Here is a 22,006-nt window from a genome sequence, read left to right on the forward strand (position 1 = left end):
AGTGCTTGTCCATAAAGATTGCGAGGTTTCCCACATACTGAACCTGTTTTTCTCTCTCTCGTGCTTGACTGTGACAATTCTAATTTGACAATCCTGCAACACACCAACAGGGGGATATGTACCTTCCCAAATTACTTCCTGGTCTCCTCTCTCCAGCGAGTTATGTTCTCCTGCCATACTGAGTGATGAATGGAGATTGAACATTCCTGATCAATATGGTCCCCGGGGGAAACTCACTGTACTGCAGCCAAAGCAGGAATATCTTTCCTGTACAAACGTCCACATATTATATAGACATTGTGCTTTTATATTTGAGAAGGGAGACATGCTGCTGGAGTTTTTATCTTGCAATCGTCAGGATACATGCAGGAATGGTAAACGTTAAATGATTACCGCATTTATACTACAGGAATAAAAGGTGCTGACATGTTGTCAATTTGTGCCTTTTATAACAAGCCAGTAAATTGATGGTCACTGTTATTAACCTTTTATAGCTGATTTTCTTTTCTGAATGTTGCAGAAAAAAGACACATATTGTCTGCCATGTTGTCTGTGTCTTAGTATTTATAGCGTCCAGTGCACGTGAGCCCAATTGATCAACCATCTCACATTTGTTGCCTGTATAATTTCTTTGTGTGTCAGGGTTACTCAGCAAATGCAGAGTCACGTTGAATGGTGGACAGTTGCGGGTTTTACAAGTGCAGCCTGTATGGGTTAGACTCAGGATCAGACAACTGAAAGGATATGCTGTTTGATACAATTCCTCAGTCTGTCTTCCATGGATAGAAACAACACGTCTATGTGCCTTTTTAACTCAACAAAGTAGGTGATGGCTGTTCAACCCCAAGACAATTGTCTGATTTAAAAAGTAAAGAAAGACTGGCAGTTAACTGTCAATCGTTGTTGATTGGTGCCTATCCTATGGCAATGCCTCTACTGATCGGAGTCCACTTGGAAACCAGGTAGCATAAATGTTTTCTTGAAGTATAAGCGTTTTTCCCTTAAGTCTGGGGCGGCACGGTGGCTCAGTGGTTAGCACTGCTGCCTCCCAGCACCAGAGACCCGGGTTCAATTCCACCTACGGGCGACTGACTGTGTGGAGTTTGCACATTCTCCCCGTGTCTGCGTGGGTTTCCTCCGGGTGCTCTGGTTTCCTCCCACAGTCCAAAGATGTGCAGGTTAGGTGAATTAGCCTGGCTAAATTGCCCATAGTGTTAGGTGCATTCATCAGAGGGGAAAGGGTCTGGATGGGTTACTGTTCAGAGGGTCGGTGTGGACTTGTTGGACTGAAGGGCCTGTTTCCACACTGATGCGAATCTAATCTAATCTAATCTAATCTAATCTAATCTAATCTGTATTCTTGAAAATGTCCTGATGAGTGTAAATTGAAAAGCTTCAACAAAAATGTGTCATTTTCAAATGTTTTGGATGACCAAACAATTTTTTAGAAAAATTAATTTAGAATTAAATGTTCCCACATTAGTAATAGGATTTGAATGTGATTATCCTGAACATTAGCCTGAGCCTATAGAATGGCCAGTCCAGTAAGATCACTACAGTCCCCATCATCGGTCAGTGCTCATGTACATTTTGTTTGGTATTGCAGAGCGGCACAGGCTCAGAGAATGGGCCTATTTGATGCCGAGATCACACCGGTAAAAACTACCATCCTCGATCCAGCCGGCAACTGTAAAACCCTCACCGTCACCCAGGATGATGGGATCCGAGCCAGCACGACGCTGGCCGGTCTCGGTAAACTGCGGCCAGCATTCAAGGAGAATGGCAGCACCACGGCAGGTACAGACCCGAGCGCCGGGAGCCAGCAGGGTTTGGCAAATCTGACGGTGGGGAGTTATAGACCAGGCCAAACCCGTTCAAAACGTTTCAAGAAGGTAGCCCAGATGCTAACTTTGCTAGTTGTTTTAAGCAGGTTAGTACAATGAAGGGATGTAGGTTAATCTGATCTTTAAATAGGTTAAAAGGCTGGCACAACATCAAGGGCCGAAGGGCCTGTACTGTTCTATGTTCTATAACGTGGGTACTCCAGGAGTAATGCAGCTGGTCAAACCACTTAGTTTTAAACAAAACAGAATTTACTTACAAGATTACTGAATAAAATACAAACAACAGAGAACAGAATACTGAATAACAACCTGTCTGAAAAACCAACACATCATCCCAACTTACTGATGCTATTCCCAATACTTGGAACAGTCCCCATAAACACCCCCCCAGCACAAATGGTAAAATCAAACCCAGGATCCTCCAGGAGAGAAGTCAGAGAGAGCGACAGGGTCAGCATGGCCCTGCTTCTTTGGTTCCAGCAGCTTCCAAACTGCCTGACTGTCTTCAGTGAAAAGCCAGACCAAACCAGAGAGAAGCTGGGCTGGGAGAACTGGCCACTCCCCTTTCATTGTGCAAATTTTTTTTTTTAAAAGACTTAAAAGGCTTTTGCCTGAGGCAGTTCCTGTTAGCTATAATCAAAATGACCCTAAAACCCATTCAAGCCCAGACTTTTCGGAACCTGTGCTTTTATGACCTCCTGGAAAAAAAACCCAAAGACAATGTAACCTTGTTAAAGGAGCACCATCGTCACAAGGGATGGGTGGAGGGGTGTGGGGCAGTGGGGGAGTGGACATTGGCGATCTCCCAGCTATTTCATTGGGAGGTCCCCGGTACCACACTCGCTGCGTCTGAGACTGTACAGTCAGAGTAGAGTTGATGCAGTGCTCAGTTGATTTTAAGACGGTAAGGACTGTGGAACCTGGAAGACAGACTCAATAGATGAGAAGCTGGATAAGCACAGCCGGTCAGACAGCATCCGAGGAGCAGGAATGTCAACATTTTAGGTCTGAAATGTTGACTTTCCTGCTCCTCGGATGCTGTCTCCATTGATTTTAATCCTGCTGAGCCTGGCAAAGTGAGTATCTTTTACAAGTTGAGAAAGCTGCTTGAAAATTCCCTGAGGCTTCTTGAGTTCAATAAATAGAGGTGTTGAGTACAAATCGAGGGTGTGTTGCTAACCTTTGGATGGCACACAGTGAGAGTGTTGCCTCCAATTCTGAGCACCAGACTTTAGGCAGGAGGTCTTTAGGCTTGGAGATAGTCTAGAGGTTTATTTAAATGGTTCCAGCAAATCAAATACAAAAATAGTAATTTACCCATCAGTTTTACACGTTAATTGGTGAGACCACATCTGGGGAAATGTGTTCCATTTTAATCTCCTTATTTTGAAAGGATGCAAGTCCGGTGGAAGCGATTTAAATGTTAGTCCTAAGAAAAATAAAGAAACAGTGAATTTTCACTGACCCTTAGAGAAGTGTGTGTGTGTGTGTGTGTGTGAGTGAGAGAGAGGGGGGGGGTGGGATCTCACAGCTGGGGACAGCTGAAGTATCGTCGGAGGCTGAGGGGTGACCTTATAAATGTTTATAAAATCATGAGGGGCATGGTTAGGGTAAATAGACAAGGTCTTTGCCCAGGGAAGGGGTGTCTGAAATGTGAGGGCACAGGTTTAATGTGAGGGGGGAACGATTTAAAAGAGTCCTGAGGGGTAATGTTTTCACGCAGAGAGTGGTGCGTGTATGGAATGAGGTACCAGAGGAAGTGGTGAAGGCGGGTACAATTACAACATTTAAAAGGCATCTAAGTGGGTATATGAATAGGAAGGTTTAGAGGGATATGGACCAAGCTGGCAAATGGGACTAGATTAATTTAGGATAACTGGTCAGTATGGATGGGTTGGACCGAACATCTCCATGACTACAACAGGATCTGGACCAGATGGGCCAATGGGCTGAGAAGTGGCAGATGGAGCTTAATTCAGATAAATGTGAGGTGCTGCATTTGGGAAAGCAAATCAGAGCAGGACTTATACACTTAATGGTAAGGTCCTAGGGAGTGTTGCTGAACAAAGAGACCTTGGAGTGCAGGTTCATAGCTCCTTGAAAGTGGAGTCACAGGTAGATAGGATAGTGAAGAAGGCGTTTGGTATGCTTTCCTTTATTGGTCAGAATATTGAGTACAGGAGTTGGGAGGTCATGTTGCGGCTGTACAGGACATTGGTTAGGCCACTTTAGGAATATTGCCTGCAATTCTGGTCTCCTTCCTATTGCAAAGATGTTGTGAAACTTGAAAGGGTTCAGAAAAGATTTACAAGGATGTTGCCAAGGTGGGAGGATCTGAGCTACAGGGAGAGGCTGAACAGGCTGGGGCTGTTTTCCCTGGAGCGTCGGATGCTGAGGGGTGACCTTATAGAGGTTTACAAAATTGAGGGGCATGGGTAGGATAAATAGACAAGGTCTTTTCCCTGGGGTTGGGGAGTCCAGAACTAGAGGGTATAGGTTTAGGGCGAGAGGGGAAAGATATAAAAGAGACCTAAGGGGCAACGTGTTCACGCAGAGGGTGGTACGTGTATGGAATGAGCTGCCAGAGGAAGTGGTGAGGCTGGTACAATTGCAACATTTAAGGGTCATTTGGATGGGTATATGAATAGGAAGGGTTTGGAGGGATATGGGCCGGGTGCTGGCAGGTGGGACTAGATTGGGTTGGGATATCTGGCCGGCATGGATGGGTTGGACCAAAGGGTCTGTTTCTGTGCTGTACATCTCTATGACTCTCTCACACTATCTCTCACACACTCACTCTCACCCACTTTGTTTTTTCTCTCTCTATCTCGCACACACATGCACTCACACACATGCACACACATATATAAATCTATGGGGTGAATCATTTCACCTAAGATTTATTTGCAGATACATTCTATTTTGTTCAAAAACACACACAATTTGTAATCACAATCAGTCGGTTTGGCAATCTAAAAATTTGTACTTTTGGAATAAAACCAGCCTGCTTCCAGGTTGAAACTCTGAGACAGATTCTGAACAAAGTTTCACACCTGGATTTCAGTGTCGGAGATGTCACCTTTTGTATATTCCTGTAGCTCTGCCTGATTATCATGACAACACTGTTTTGATGTTATACACACTTTACTCACCATCTATCACTCTTGGTCACCTGCGGAGTCATATTATCTGACACTCCACTTACACCAGTTGTATGATCTTTTGATCTCTCTGGCTATAAACTCTGTGTCTATGAGCTCTCTTCTCTGATTGTACCTGGTGAAGTGGCTGTGTTCCAAACCGTTGACTTCTCCACCTCCTGAACCTGCTTGGCTTGCTGTGTTCTTCCAGCCTCCTGCTTGTCTACTTTGGAATCCAGCATCTGCAGTATTTTTTTGTCTCTGACTAGTAACTGAGCTGTGGTAAAAACAATGACTGCAGATGCTGGAAACCAGATTCTGGATCAGTGGTGCTGGAAGAGCACAGCAATTCAGGCAGCATCCGAGGACAGGCAAAATCGACGTTTCGGGCAAAAGCCCTTCATCAGGAATAAAGGCAGAGAGCCTGAAGCGTGGAGAGATAAGCTAGAGGAGGGTGGGGGTGGGAGAGAGTGGCATGGAGTACAATAGGTCAGTGGGGAAGGAGATGAAGGTGATAGGTCAGGGAGGAGAGGGTGGAGTGGATAGGTGGAAAAGGAGCTGGGCAGGTCGGACAAGTCCGGACAGGTCAGGGGATCGAGTTTCTGGAGGTTAGAAGCTAGGATGAGGTGGGGGAAGGGGAAATGAGGAAACTGTTAAAATCCACATTGATGCCCTGGGGTTGAAGTGTTCCGAGGCGGAAGATGAGGCGTTCTTTGACGCCTGGAGGAAGAACGCCTCATCTTCCGCCTCGGAACACTTCAACCCCAGGGCATCAATGTGGATTTTAACAGTTTCCTCATTTCCCCTTCCCCCACCTCATCCTAGCTTCTAACCTCCAGAAACTCGATCCCCTGACCTGTCCGGACTTGTCCGACCTGCCCAGCTCCTTTTCCACCTATCCACTCCACCCTCTCCTCCCTGACCTATCACCTTCATCTCCTTCCCCACTGACCTATTGTACTCCATGCCACTCTCTCCCACCCCCACCCTCCTCTAGCTTATCTCTCCACGCTTCAGGCTCTCTGCCTTTATTCCTGATGAAGGGCTTTTGCCCGAAACGTCGATTTTGCCTGTCCTCGGATGCTGCCTGAATTGCTGTGCTCTTCCAGCACCACTGATCCAGAATCTAGTAACTGAGCTGTCTCTGCTGAATCTCCAATCTGTTGTTCCACCTGAAACCTTGCAGCGTTGTCTCATCAACCCATTCAATAGTCTCTCAAGGTGAATGGCTCGCATATCTGTATGGCTTGATACAATTTGACAGTGAATACTGTAAGCTTCCAGACTTAATATCTCAGTTCCACTCTCTCATTAACACTTCTTCAGTATTATCAGTCAAGGTAACCAGTTTGCATTCTTGTCTGTCTGTCTGACTTGATCCGATTCCCAGCATGCTGTTCAGTTGACAGTTTTCCCAGCATGCCATTCAGTTGGCCAAAAGAGCTGTGATTTTATTTGAAAGGGACATTCCACTGCCTACATCGGTGGATATGTAAATACTTCCTGTTGTCGGACAATCTAAAACTACGGGGTCATTGTTTACAAGTAAGATGTTATCCATTTAGCGGTGTAGAGTTCGGAAACAGACCCTTCAGTCCAACTCGTCCATACCAACCAGATATCCTAAATTAATCTAGTCCCATTTGCCAGCACTTGGCCCACATCCCTCTCAACCTTTCCAATTCATATACCCATCCAGATGCCTTTGAAATGTTATAATTCCACCAGCCTCTACCACTTCCTCTGGCAGCTCTTTCCCTAGACCATCCTCGGCGTGAAAACATTGCCCCTTTGGTCCCTTTTAAATCTTTCCCTTCTCACCTTAAACCTATACCCTCTAGTTTTGGATTCCCCCAAACCAGAGAAAAAAGAAAGACCTTGTCTGTTTACCCTGTCTATGCCCCTGATGATTTTATAAACCTCCATAAGGTCGCCCCTCAGTGAAGTGAAGAATTTCCTTCTCTCGGGGTGAGAGTCTTTGGAACTCTTCCCTTCAGATAGTAGTGGGAGCAGAGTCTTTTATCATTTTTAAGGCAGATTGTTGCTTAGCTAGTGGGCTCAAGGTGTGCGTGGGCAGATGGGAAAGTGGGACAATTGGATCAACCAAGATCATATTGAATGATGGATCTGGCTGGAGAGGCTGATTGGCCTTCTCCTGGTCTATGGTCACATGATTATGTGGAGCGGCTGGTCACATGATTATGTGGAGCGGCTGGGGTTATTCTCCTTAGAGCAGAGAAGTTCAAGAGTTTTAATTTTTTTGAGACATTCACGAGATGAGGGTGCGGCTGGCTAGGCCAGTATTTATTGCCCATCCCGAATTACCCAGAGGTCAGTTTAGAGTCAGCCATGTTGCTGTGGGTCTGGAGTCACATGTCGGCTAGACCAGGTAAGGCTGGCAGTTTCCTTCCCTAACGGATATCAGTGAATCAGATGGGTTTTTCCAACCATAAACAGTGGCTTCAGGTCGTCACTGGACTCTTAACTCCAGGTTTTTAAAAATGGGATTCATCTTCCAGGTGAATAGTCTAGCGATGATAGCACAAGGCCATCACATTTTATTATGTGGATGGGATGAAACTGTTTCCATTGAAGAAGGACCCAGATTGAGGAGAATTGTTGAAACAAAGTGAGGGGTACCGATCCTGAATACTCTGCCTGAACGAAGGATGGTAGAAACAGAACCAGTAATAATTTCCTAAAGGAAAATGCAGAGGAACCTCAATTATCCGAATTTCAGATTATCCGAACAAGATCACAAGGTCCTGATGTGTGGCTAACTATATTATCCGGCATCGATTATCCGACATTCAATTGACCAATGAAATACTCACCACCCCTGTCTTTTGGATAATCGAAGTTCCTCTGTAAATAAATGCTTAGAAAGGTGACACATGTGACTTCTTCAGAGCTGAAGAGAAAGGTGTCTTTTTCACCTTTGTTTTCCGACTCTATCAGCTCTGAAAAAGAGTCACATTGAGCTGAAAACATTAACACTGTTGACAGACAGAGAGAGAGAGACAGTTAGAGAGTGAGAATGTGTGTGTGTGAGAGAGAGAGAGATGCTTGAGTTTCTCCAGCACTTTATTTCAGAACCTCAGTATCCCCAGTACTTCATTTTGGTGAAGACTTTAGGGATATCTGTAGCCAGCATGCACTGAGGTTGGAGTCAGTGAGGACTGCAGGTGATGGAAGTCAGAATCCACAGATGTGAAGCTGGAAAAGCACAGCAGGTCAGACAGCATCCGAGGAGCAGGAAGGACAATGTTGACTCTCCTGCGAATTGAAGTGCAGAGTAGGACATTCCTAATGAAGGGCTTTTGCCTGAAACGTCGATTTTCCCGCTCCGCGGATGCTGACTGACCTGCTGTGCTTTTCCAGCACCACTCTGATCTCACATCCACACACTTAGAGTCATAGAGATGTACAGCATGGAAACAGACCCTTCAGTCCAACCCGTCCACACCGACAGATATCCCAACCCAATCTAGTCCCACCTGCCAGCACCCAGCCCATATTCCTCCAAACCCTTCCTATTCATATACCCATCCAAATGCCTCTTAAATGTTGTAATTGTACCAGCCTCCACCACATCCTCTGGCAGCTCATTCCATACACGTACCACCCTCTGTGTGAAAAAGTTGCCCCTGAGGTCTCTTTTATATCATTCCCCTCTCACCCTAAACCTATGCCCTCTAGTTCTGGACTCCCCAATCCCAAGGAAAAGACTTTGTCTATTTATCCTATCCATGCCCCTCATAATTTTGTAAACCTCTATAAGGTCACTCCGCAGCCTCTGACGCTCCATGGAAAACATCCCTAGCCTGTTCAGCCTCTCCCTATAGCTCAAATCCTCCAACCCTGGCAACATCCTTGTAAATCTTTTCTGAACCCTTTCACAACATCTTTCCGATAGGAAGGAGACCAGAATTGCACACAATATTCCAACAGTGGGCTAACCAATGTCCTGTACAGCCGCAACATGACCTCCCAACTCCTGTACTCAATACTCTGACCAATAAAGGAAAGCATACCAAATGCTGCCTTCACTATCCTATCTGCCTGCAACTCCACTTTCAAGGAGCTATGAACCTGCACTCCAAGGTCTCTTTGTTCAGCAACACTCCCTAGGACCTCACCATTAAGTGTATAAGTCCTGCTAAGATTTGCTTTCCCAAAATGCAGCACCTCACATTTATCTGAATTAAATTCCTTTTGCCACTTCTCAGCCCATTGGCCCATCTGGTCCAGATCCTGTTGTAATCTGAGGTAACCCTCTTCACTTTGGTGTCATCTGTAAACCTACTAACTGTACCTCTTGTCAAAGTGTGCAGAAAGGTTGGAGTTTCATAAACTGTGGCTTGCCAGTCCCTCTTGTAAGGTGTCAATGAGCGAATTGAAGTGCAGAATAGGATTTTCCCTGACCTGTTTCCTGGGATCCCTCTCTAATCCATGTTACCCGGGTCTGCCTCTGCCCCGCTGGTGTACCTGACCGTTTCTGCATGGTTGGTTTGCAAGTGTTGATGACTCTCCTTGTTGTCGCTAGGGAACTCGAGCCAAGTTAGTGACGGTGCGGCGGCAGTTCTGGTGGCGAGACGTTCCAAGGCCATTGAGCTGGGCCTTCCCATCCTGGGCGTGCTGAGGTCGTACGCGGTTGTTGGTGTGCCGCCTGACATCATGGGGATAGGACCTGCCTACGCCATCCCAGCGGCGCTGGTGAAAGCAGGTAAGGAGGGCAGGGTGGTCAGGCAGCCCTAAACACGGCGGCATTCCAATGCAGCTTCACTCATCAGCATGTTACAACAACAACTTGCACAACTCCATCTGTATATTTATGAAAAAAAAGTGTACTGAGTATTTCACAGGGGAGTGTTTGCAAATGAAATTTGAGGCTGTCGGGGGAGGCTATCGAAACGTTGGTCGAGAGATGTAAGGTTTTAGCAGCATCTTTGAGGGGGAGGTGTTTAGGGTGGGAATTCCAGAACTTTGGGTGTGGGAAGCGTAAGGCCGAGCCATCAATGGCAAAGTGACAGAAATCACTTGGATTAGACAGTGGCAATGATCTCTGAGGGTTATAGTGTGGAGGAGGTTAGGGGGATAGGGTGGGAACAAGGCCTAAAGAGCACTCTGAGTCACAGGCTGAATTTTTTTTTAAAATGGAGATCTTTGTGGGCCATGAAGCCAATATTATTTGGTGCATGGGGAAAGCTGACAGTCCATCCTGTATATGAAGAAGACACTGTGCCAGACTGATGTTTCTGTTACCTGGTCCCTGTACACAGCCCAAGAACCAGGCATTACCCATCATCAGAGAGTGCAGGTGCCTCAGTCCACCACTTGGTGACCCATAAATACATACACGCAAGTAAAATACATACACACACAGACACAACACACAAAAGGCATATGCATGTAATTTCTCACATCACCTTCATTTCATTTATATGTTACTTTAAATCTACGTGTTCTCATTTAATTTTCTGTTATGAGCTGAAACAGTTTTTAATTCTTCCCCCATCTACTCTGTCCAGCCCACTTGTAATTTTCAAAGCTTCAATCATAGTCATAACATTATAAAGATATACAGCATGGAAACAGACCCTTCCGTACAACTCGTCCATGCCGACCAGATATCCTAAATTAATCTAGTCCCATTTGCCAGCTCTTGGCCTATATCCCTCTTTGGGGCAGCACGGTGGCTCAATGGTTAGCACTGCTGCCTCCCAGTGCCAAGGACCTGAGTTCAATTCCAGCCTCGGGCAACTATCTGTGTGAAGTTTGCACATTCTCTCATGTCTGTGTGTATTTCCTCCGGGTGCTCTGGTTTCCTCCCACAGTCCAAAGGGTGCTGGTCAAGTGAATTGGTCAGGCTAAATTGCCCATAGTGTTAGGTGCGTTAGTCAGGGGTAAATACAGGGTAGGGGAATGGGTCTGGGTGGATTACTCTTTAGAGGGTCAGTGTGGACTTGTTGGTCCGAAGGGCCTGTTTCCATACTGTAGGAAATCTAATCCAAACCCCTGCTATTCATATACCCATCCCAATGCCTTTTAAATGTTGTAATTGTACCAGCCTCCACCACATCGTCTGGCAGCTTGTTCCATACATGCACCACCCTCTGCATGGAAACATTTCCCCTTAGGTCCCTTTTAAATTTTTCTCCTCTCACCCTAAACCCATGCTGTCTAACTCTGGACTCCCCCATTTTCTGTCAGCCATCTTCTTTCCAGGGAAAACTGTCCCAACTTCTTCTATCTATCCTCAGAACTGAGACTTCTGCTTCCTGGATCCATTCTTGTGAATCTCTTCTGCAGTCTCTTCAATATTAAATTATATTCCCTACAACGTGGAAACAGGCCCTTCAGCCTAACAAGTCCACAACAACCCTCCAGAGTAACCCACTCAGACTCATTTTCCCTCCATTTACCACTGACTAATGCACTTAACACTATAAACAATTGAGCATGGCCAATTCACCGGACCTGCACATCTTTGGACTGTGGGAGGAAACTGGAGCACCCGGAGGAAACCCACACAGACACAGGGAGAATGTGCAAACTCCACACAGACAGTCATCCGAGGCCAGAATCGAACCTGGGTCCCTGGCGCTGTGAGGCAGCAGTTCACTATAATGTGGTATCTACTACTGCAGACAGTGCTCCAGCTGATGTCATACAAATTCAATATCACCTCCTTGCTCTTATACTCTCTTCCCCTATTAAAGGGGGTGACACAGTGGCTCAGTGGTTAGCATTGCTGCCTCACAGCGTAAGGGACCTGGGTTTGATTCCGACCTCGGACAACTGTCTACGTGGAATTTGCACATTCTCCCCTTGTCTGCGTGGGTTTTCTCCGGGTGCTCTGGTTCCCTCCCACAGTCCAAAGGTGTGCAGGTTAGGTGAACTCACCATGCTAAATTACCTATGGTGTTCAGGGATGTGTAGGTTAGGTGTATTAGCTCGGGGAAGTCTAGAGTAATCGGTGTAGGGGAATGGGTCTGGGTGGGTTGCTCTTCAGAGTGTTGGTGCGGACCTGTTGGGCCAAACGGCCTGTTTCCACATTGTAGGGATTCTAATTCAAAGCCTCGGGCACTGTATACTTTATTAACTGCTCTGTCTAAGTGTCCCTATACTTTCAATGATCTGTGCACATGAATGCCCAGGCCCCTCTGCCCCTCTATCTTACATTTGTCTTTCAATGATCTTTTGTCCTGAGAACATCACTTCACACACTTTTGCAATGTAATTCATCTGCCATCTATCTGCCCACTCCACCACTTTTGTCTTTGTCTTTGTCCTTCTCACATTCCATACTGTCCTCCACACAGTTCCTCCAAGTCTCATGTCATTTGCAAATTTTGAAGCTGTTCTCTTGTGTACCAAGATCCAGATCTTATAGAAATGTCTAAAATCATGAGGGACATGGTTAGAACAAATAGTCAAGGTCTTTTTCCCAAGGGTAGGGGAGTCCACAACTAGAGGACATACATAGGTTTAAGGTGAGAGGGGAAAAGGGACCTGAGGGGCAACCTTTTCACACAGAAGGTGGTGTGTGTATGGAACGAGCTGCCAGAGGAAGTGGTGGAGGCTGGTACAATTACAGCATTTAAAAGCCATCTGGATGGGTATATGAATAGGAAGGGTTTAGAAGGATATGGACCAAGTGCTGTCAAATGGGATGAGATTAGGTTAGGATATATGCTTGACAATGATGAATTGGACATAAGGGTATGTCTCTGTGCTGTAAATCTCTATGACTATGAGTCTCTATCCTTAATATACATCAGTAAAAGAACAAAAGGGCACAGCTTAAAAATACGGGGTAGACCATTTAAGACAGAGATGAGGAGAAACTTCTTCACCCAGAGAGTGGTGGCTGTGTGGAATGCTCTGCCCCAGAGGGCAGTGGAGGCCCAGTCTCTGGATACAGTTAAGAAAGAGTTGGATAGAGTTCTCAAGGATTGTGAAATCAAGGGTTATGGAGATAAGGCAGGAACAGGATACTGATTAAGGATGATCAGCCATGATCATATTGAATGGTGGTACAGGCTCGAAGGGCAGAATGGCCTACTCCTGCACCTATTGTCTATTATCTATTGTCTAAAGGGTCCCACTACTAACCTCTGGGAAATTGCACTGTGAACCTTCCTTCAATCTGAGAAATATCCATTGACCATTAATCTCTGTCTCCCCTCACTTGGGGTGGGGGTTGGTGGGGAGCAGGTTAGGATAGACTGGCAGTTTTAGCTGAAGAAAGGGCTTTGGAATGAGGAGTGTAGGAGCATTCCATTCAAGGTCGTATCCTTTTTAGCTCCCTGCCCTCTCAAGCTCACTCCCACAACTCACTCCCTCCTGTCACTGTTGAAACCTGAGATTTATCTTCAGTCTGATCTCCTCTTCCTCAGGGACTGCATGGCAATCCCTGGGTTAGGGAGCAGTCTCCCAGCCTGACCAAATCCTCTCCAGCCTCAGGTAGTGCTGTTACCCTGAGCCACTTACTCACGTGAAGCGTGCAAATGGATACGGGGCATTCCCTGATAAAGTGTAGGCGATGGCCTGGTGATATTGTCACTGAAGGTTAATCCAGAGACCCAGGTAATGTTCTCGGCACCCGGGTTCGATTCCAGCCCATGGCAGATGGTGGAATTTGAATTCAATAAAATTTTCGTTCAGAATCTAATTATGACCACAAAACCATGACCAATTGTTGGAAAAACCCATCTAGTTCACTAATGTCCCTTAGGGAAGGAAACTGCCATCCTTACTGACATGTGACTCCAAACCCATAGCAATATGATTGAATCTCAATTGCCCTCTGGATAATTAGGGATAGACAATAAATGCTGGCCAAGCCAGCGATGCCCACGTCTGTGAATGAATAAAAAAGAATCCTCACCCTGTTGTCTGAAACCCCTGCCTATTACTACCGAGTAGTTTTTATTTAGATTACTTACAGTGTGGAAACAGGCCCTTCGGCCCAACAAGTCCACACCGACCCGCCGAAGCGTAACCCACACATACTCCTACGTTTACCCCTTCACCTAACACTATGGGCAATTTAGCATGGCCAATTCACCTAACCTGCACATCTTTGTGACTGTGGGAGGAAACCGGAGCACCCGGAGGAAACCCACACAGACACGGGGAGAATGTGCAAACCCCAGACAGACAGTCGCCTGAGGCGGGAATTGAACCCGGGTCTCTGGCGCTGTGAGGCAGCAGTACTAACCACTGTGCCACCGTGCCGCCCACGGATGGAAGTTTTGATTGGAAATGCAGACTGTGATTCTGGTTTTAATGTTCAGGGCACGATGTCATGGCCAGTATTAGAATGTGGAAAAGCAGCAAACACATTTCAATCTCAGCCTTCTCTCACTCGGAGAAAACATGGTTAATTGACACATTGCTGCTCATAATCCACTCCCTCCATCTGCACCATCATTCTACAGTTGGTTCTGCTATAACACGATCAAAGAACCTAGACCATTATTTTGCAACGGGAACTTTCCTGACTTGTACTGGCTATAATGCGATTCCTGTCCTATTCGTTTTAAATGGTGCTGCTATTACACGATTTTCTTATAATGCTGGATCACACAAGAACAGAACTATCACGTTATGTCAGAATAGACTGTCTTGTTCACTTGACTGCAGCACTATGCTCTCTGCGTTGGAACAACACCATGTTCAAAGGAAATCCATTTAGGATAATTAGCAAAATGACCCAGAGCGGAGGGCAGTGGGGAATAAGGAGAATTGCGTTATGGACTATGGGAGGGTGTTAGAAACATGCTCAGAAAAAAAACAACTTGCAAAAGGGAATTGGAGGAATACTTGAAAGAATTTTTTTTAAAAGCCAGACTTGCAATTGATGGAAGGCTTTATGCAATCACTGGACATCTCAAAGTACTGTGTGGTCAGTGAAGGGTTTGTTGGACTGTAGTCAGTGTTGTAATGTAGAAACCTTGGCCTCCACCTTGTGCTCAACAAACTCCCAGAAGTGGCCGTGTGATAATGACCGGTTAAGATGCTTGCTTCTGTTTGATTGACCAGTCGATTGTTTCGGGGTAAATATTGGCTAGGCCAACAGGGAGCAGCTCTCTCCTGTTCTTCAAAACCATGCCGTGAGATCTTCCTCATCCACCCGAGAGAACGAGTTGTGCCTCAGTTTAAGAGGCAGCACCTCCTGAGAAAGGTTTAGAGGGAAATGGGGTCAAATAGGATTAGTTTAGTTTCGGAAACCTGGTCAGCATGGACGAGTTGGGCTGAAGGGCCTGTGTTTCTGTGCTATGGCTGTATAACTGATACTGCACTGGAGCATGAGCCTTGATTCTGTGGTCAAGTACAGAAGTGGCACTTGAACCTGGAACCTTATGACGTGGAAGTCAGTCTGTTACCAACTGAGCCACAAGTGGGCTGTAGTTGAAGGAGCAAAATCTGTGAGGCTATGAGGAAAATAATGCAGCGTTTTGAACTGATTGGATTGGTTTTTGAGAGAGCCTGCATGGTGTGATGGTTAAAATGGCGTCCTGTACTGTGTCCCCATCTCCTTTGACCAAAGCAATGGTCTTGAGTTCATTGATATCTAAAGACCTTGTTTGGTTTGATTCCTAAGTTTTAATATTTTTCTCCCTCTCCATCAGGACTTACAATTGATGACATTGATGTGTTTGAAATTAATGAGGCGTTCGCTAGCCAGGTGAGAAACACTCGCGGTGAACATTAGCTGCTGCCTAAATCTGTGGATGTACTGAATGGAAGTGCAGAGCAGACCAGTTGAGCTTGTCTGTATTTCCTGTTTTAGATCTCACTGTTAACATGACAGTTTCCAGTGTCCTCCCCTTCATCTTGTAGTTTCCAAATTTGGTAACTCACAACATGTAAATGAAGAAATGAAAATCTATGTCAATTGAAAGCAGATTGTTCCTGCAGCACTGATGGTTGCAGTGTGTACTGTCTACAAGATGCACTGCCGCAACTCATTAATGCTTCCTTTGGCAGCACCTTCCAAACCTGTGACCTCTACTTCCAAGCAGGATAATTGCATTCGCAAGTACACCCCAAGCTCATCACCATCCAAACTTGGAAATATATTACCATTCCTTCACCTTCACTTTGACTGGGTCAAAATTCTGCAACTCCCTCCAAAACAACACCTTTACCAGATGGGCTTAAAGGATCCCTATAGTGTAGAAACAGGCTGTCCAGCCCAACAAGCCCACCCAGACTCAGCCTCCTAACCCTATCCCTGTAACCCTGTGTTTCCCATGGCTAATCCACCTAATTTACACATCCCTCAACACTATGGGCAATTTAGCATGACCAATCCACCTGACCTGCACATCTTTGCACTGTGGGAGGAATCCGGAGCACCCGGAGGAAACCCACACAGACACGGGGAGAATGTGCAAACTCCACACAGACAGTCACTCGAGGCTGGAATCAAACCCAGATCCCCGGGCGCTGTGAGGCAGCAGTGCTAACCACTGAGCCACTGTGCTGCCCAGACTGTATTCTGAAGACCATTGGAGATAGTTAACAAATGCTGGTCATAGAGTCATAAAGATGTACAGAAACATGCTGACCCGATATGCCAAATCAATCGTGTCCTATTTGCCAACATTTGGCCCATATCCCTCTAAACCCTTCCTATTCATCCAGATGCCTTTTAAATGTTGTAATTGGACCAGCATCCACCACTTCCTCTGGCAGCTCATTCCATACATGCACCACTCTCTGTATGAAAAGATTGCCCCTTAGGTTCCTTTTAAAGGTGTTGTCATTGATGTTCACAAACTGTATGGAACTGGGCTAGACAGTAACTGACAGTAACACACTCTCTCCCTCTCTCTCTCTCTCTCTCTGTGATTTCTTCCTTCTTTCTCAGGCTTTGTACTGTGTTGAGAAGCTGGGTATCCCCATTGAGAAGGTCAACCCTAATGGGGGTGCCATAGCACTGGGACATCCATTGGGCTGCACTGGAACTCGACAGATTGTTACCCTGCTAAATGAGCTGAAACGGAGAGGGAGGAGGTAAGTGTCCCCATTTGTACAGCAGAGCCTGCCTTCACACAGTGAGAAATTCCGAGTCCCACTCCCCATCAGTTATCAATTGGGGTCATATCTGTTGCAAACACCTACATCAGGAGGAAGCAAAATCAAGTTTGATGAAAGGCTATCCAGTCTAGCAAAACTCCTCCTTGTGAAATGTTTGCTTAGTTACACTCTTGCTTGATTAGATTAGATTACTTACAGTGTGGAAACAGGCCCTTCGGCCCAACAAGTCCACACCGACCCTCCGAAGCGCAACCCACCCATACCCCTAAATTTACCCCTTACCTAACACTAAGGGCAATTTAGCATGGCCAATTCACCTGACCTGCACATCTTTGGACTGTGGGAGGAAACCGGAGCATCCGGAGGAAACCCACGCAGACACGGGGAGAATGTGCAAACTCCACACAGAGAGTCGCCTGAGGTGGGAATTGAACCCGGGTCTCTGGCGCTGTGAGGCAGCAGTGCTAACCACTGTGCCACCGTGCCGCGTGTGAAATGTCTTAGAATGTTTTACTATGTTCAAACTGCTATATAGATGCAAGCTATTGTTGAAAGAACAGAAAACTACTCGCATAGTTTGAAGCCCCAAAGGTATGAGAAATATCTTGAGAAATAATTAGTTTATAAAAGAAAAACTGTTGGATATTGGCAAGAGAGCAGCGAGAGTGCACTTCTTTGTGGCAGTACTGTGGGAATCTATTACATGTAACAGTTAGCTGACAGAGCCTCTGTTTAACAGCTCATCCAAAAGGCAGCTTCCTCTGACAGTGCAGCACACCCTCTCTGCTGCACCAGCCTTAATTCACACACACAACTGTGAATGCTGGAGATGTCAAACAAAAACAGAAATTGCTGGTGAAAACCAGCAGGCAGCATGTCTGGAAAGAAAGCAGAGTTAAAGTTTGGAGTCCTGTGACTCTTCCCCAGAACTAGCCTAAATTGCTGTGCTCACGTCTCTGGCACGGGTCTTTATATTAATTCATTCACAGGATGTGGATATTGCTCACCCAGTCAGCAATTATGCCCTGTCACTAATTGCCCTTGGGAGAGAGTTGGTGTGGAGCTCTCTGCACTGCTGTAGTTCAGCTGGTGAGCTTGAACCTGTAGCTTCTGTCTGAGAGGCAGTATATACTAACCTAGCTGGTTCTTTCATTATGGCATCTCTGTGTGCTGTGAACAGCCTGGTGTTTTCTAGTGCAAACGCAACGGGCTGAATGGACCTATCACCTCCATCCCCACCCCCATTCACATATTGTACTCTTTGCTAACTGCTCCCCAGCCCCACTCCCATTTATCTCTCCACCCTGGAGGCTTCCTGCCTCTATTCCTGATGAAGGGCTTTTGCCCAAAACGTCGATTTTCCTGCTCCTTGGATGCTGCCTGACCTACTGTGCTTTTCCAGCACCACTCTGATGTAAACAACGGGCTAAATGGCCTCCTGCACTGTACTAATTCCGTTATTCTCACTCCATTTCCCACTCTCCAGTAAATGATTGACTATTTTTCACTTTCAGAGTAACTCTTCCCCAGATGAAAGCAAAATACTGCAGATGCTGGAAATCTGAAACAAACACAGAATGCTGGAGAAACTCAGGAGGTCTGGCAGCAACAGTGAAGAGAGAAACAGAGTTAATGTTTCAAGTCCAGTAGTTTTGAAGAAGTCATGCTGGACTCAAAATGTTAACTCTGTTTCTTTTCACCTGGTCTTTGCCCCTATGTTTGTTTTTCACCCATTCGGTGGCTCAATGGTTAGCACTGCTGCCTCACAGCACCAGGGTCCCAGGTTCGATTCCAGCCTCCAGCGACTTTCTGTGTGGAGTTTGCACGTTCTCCCCGTGTCTGCGTGGGTTTCCTCCCACAGTCCAAAGATGTGCAGGTCAGGTGAATTGGCCATGGGAAATTGCCCGTAGTGTTAGGTGCATTAGTCTGAGGTGCATTAGTCTGAGGGAAATGGGTCTGGGTGGGTTACTCTTCGGGGGGTAGGTGTGGACTGGTTGGGCCGAAGGGCCTGTTTCCACACCATAGAGAATCTAATCTAATCAAAATGTCCTCTGATTCTGCTTTCCAGTTGAACAGAGCTGGGATTTTAATGACAAAAACAGAAGCTGCTGGAAAAGCTCAGCAGGTCTGGCAGCATCTGTGAGGAGAAGTCAGAGTTAATGGTTTAGGTCTGGTGACCCTTCCTCAGAACCGAGTTCCTCAGTTCTGAGGAAGGGTCACTGGATCCTGAAACATGCTCCTAGGATGCTGCCTGACCTGCTGTTTTTCCAGCACCACACTCTCGACTCTGGGGACATGAACTCTGATTTCTCTTCTCAGATGCTGCCAAATCTGCTGAGCTTTTCCAGCAACTTCTGTTTTTGCTTCATTTACAGCATCTGCAATTCTTTCGTTTTTTATCTGGGATTTTAATGACCCTTTGCTTGTGTTCCAGGGCCTATGGTGTTGTATCCATGTGTATTGGGACAGGAATGGGAGCTGCTGCTGTGTTTGAATATCCAGCAAACTGAAGATTATGGGTGGATAAACTGCATGGGCACATCACACAAGAGCCCAGTATTTACTAATTGATAATCCCAGTCTGTGCTCTTCCTTCATGATTCAACGATATCTAATAACTTTCACAGAGACTGATAACTTTTAATGAAAAATTCAAACTTCTAATTATTTAGTTGAAAGAGTGACATGTCAAATAAAATCAATCAAATGCCTAAAAATCATATTCACTAAACACTAAAATAAAACTAAAATACTGTGGATGCTGGAAATCCGAAACCAACGCCGAGAAAGCTGGAGAAACTCAGCATCGCTGGCAGCACCTGAGGAGAGAGAAATAGAGTTAACGTTTTGAGTCTTCCTCAAGGAGGAAGTTATGAAGAAGTTAAACTAGACTTGAAAAGTTAACCCTGTTTCTCTCTCCACAGATGCTGCCAGACTTGCTGAGTTTCTCTAGCACATTCTGTGTTTGACTAAATTTTCTTTTTGTGGTGACAACCTTTAGAGACATAGAACTTAGAATAAGGCCCTTTTGAACCTCCTCTGCTGTTCAATAAGGTTGTGGTTGTGGTCTCAATCCCACTTTCCTATCTACCCAACTCCCAATTTCAAGACTCCCTTATCTATGGAGACATTGCACTTATGGTTTAAACTATAGAGATAAAAAGTTACTGATCACTTTTCCCAGAATTACAGTTCTGATGATTGTTCCTAGTGGATTGCTTCCTTTATATGTCCCAACCGGATAACTACAGAGGAACCTCAATTATCCAAACAACACAGGCAGGTCGTATTTTGTTCGAATAATTGAATGTTCAGATAATGGAATGTTCCGATAACACAGTTTAGCTAAGCACTGGGACATTGCAATCTTGTTTGGATAATCCGAAATTTGGATAATCGTGGTTCCTCTGTACTTGTACCAGAGCTGCCCCTTACTTAGGAGGGTTACACTGTAGGGCTGTTCCTCTAGCTTTGAGCAAATGTTTCAGCCTTCTATAATTGAGTGTGATCTCCCAACTGCATTCTGTGTGGTGAATGATAGAATCGGCCTTTTGTTTTTTTTTAAACACGCAGGCCTGATTTAATTCTATCCTTGCCTTGCTCATGATCTCTCAGTTAGCTGCAGATCATACAAGGCAAACTTGCGATTGCTGTCTGCCTGAGATATTTGTGCATTTATAGGGAAGCCTGTAACCTGATCTCAAAATGGTTTCCTCTACCCTTTGCTCCATGGCAACAGAAAGCAGATTATGTTTGCATCTCAGTAGGTTTGCTAATTAGTTATCCCTGATCCCAACTCTCCTTTCATATTAGAAGTAAAGAGATAATTTACAGTACTTAGTTTACAATGTAATAGGTGTAACACCTTTCTGGGACTTTGGGACACAGGGTCTATTCATGGCATGTTCAGTACCTGCTGATGTTGTCTCCCAGTGTACTCTCAACAAAATAATCCAAGTTTCTTCCGATCCATAATAACTCTCAGGCAGCTACTAGCTCAGACCTTTCAACAACGAGAGAACCTTGAATTAGTGGACATTGCATCTCAGTTTTAAATGAAACTGTAACTAAGGAATATATTTTCCAAGTCCCAGTTTTTAATAAGTAGGTAGACAGATTTTTGAAATATCAGGAGTTGACAGTTATGCTGAGCTGGCAGGAAAGAGGTGTTGAGATCTGGGGTAAGTCAGCCATGATCTTGCTGAATGTTGGGGCAGGCTGGAGGGGCTGAATGGCCTGCTGCTGTTCCTAAATCTAACATTTCAAGACCCTTTTTGTCTAAGCTATATTTAAAATTAATTCATAAAATATGGTGGAAGATACAATGCCAAGCCATAATAAAGTTATAATTGTAACCGTCTTCCTCAGTCCCTTGTGCGTTGTTCTGCTCCTGATCAAGTTGCAGTGCCCAGGTCTGTTGCTAATACTCTGGAATCAATGGGCTGAACCCCTCTTCAAGGTGGGATAATGTTTTAGCAAAGGGTAGAGGAAACCATTTTGAGATCAGGTTACAGGCTTCCCTATAAATGCACAAATATCTCAGGAGACAGCAATCGCAAGTTTGTCTTGTACGATCTGCAGCTAACTGAGAGATCATGAGCAAAGCAAGAAATTAAAATTTTGTGGAGTTTCGGGTCACCAGGAGTCCATTGCATTTGGAAATCTGTGATGTGATGTAATTAAAAACCCAGTTGCTAGGTTTAACTCCCTGCTTAAAAAGGGGTAGTACCAGGATGATTAGATGCTACATTTTAGATTCAGTCACCTTGCTTGACCTGCCACTACGTGGCCAGGCTCACTGACTGCATGGGCACTTGTGTAAATGTGAAATCCTTTAAATTCTGAAGCCTAGACTCATTGCATGATTTCGAAACTGTGCAACTCTCCTCCCTCAGATTTCCCTTTTTTAACAGTGTGCACATGTTGGAAATCAACATTTACAGCCTCCCTATTCAGCCAATCCCTGTC

The 22,006-nt window shown here is 45.4% G+C and overlaps 1 protein-coding gene across 3 annotated transcripts in view; it reads left to right on the forward strand.

The window, feature by feature from the left end:
• acaa1 (acetyl-CoA acyltransferase 1) overlaps window positions 1-21,564 on the forward strand; it is a 38,963-nt gene extending 17,399 nt beyond the window's left edge. For all 3 annotated transcript variants that reach the window (XM_087987629.1, XM_087987628.1, XM_043690848.2), the window contains exons 8-12: window positions 1,607-1,797; window positions 9,531-9,710; window positions 15,625-15,680; window positions 16,869-17,014; window positions 19,473-21,564. In XM_087987629.1, coding sequence (XP_087843755.1) covers window positions 1,607-1,797; window positions 9,531-9,710; window positions 15,625-15,680; window positions 16,869-17,014; window positions 19,473-19,548 — 649 coding nt within the window. In that variant the 3' untranslated portion in view covers window positions 19,549-21,564. The remainder of the gene's footprint in view (window positions 1-1,606; window positions 1,798-9,530; window positions 9,711-15,624; window positions 15,681-16,868; window positions 17,015-19,472) is intronic.
• The last annotated feature ends 442 nt before the right edge of the window (window positions 21,565-22,006 follow it).

The sequence above is a fragment of the Chiloscyllium plagiosum genome, unplaced genomic scaffold (genome assembly GCF_037043375.1).
Source record: "Chiloscyllium plagiosum isolate Xiang-an unplaced genomic scaffold, Cpla_swu_hap1 HiC_scaffold_5, whole genome shotgun sequence".
In the NCBI taxonomy this organism is placed as follows: domain Eukaryota; kingdom Metazoa; phylum Chordata; class Chondrichthyes; order Orectolobiformes; family Hemiscylliidae; genus Chiloscyllium; species Chiloscyllium plagiosum.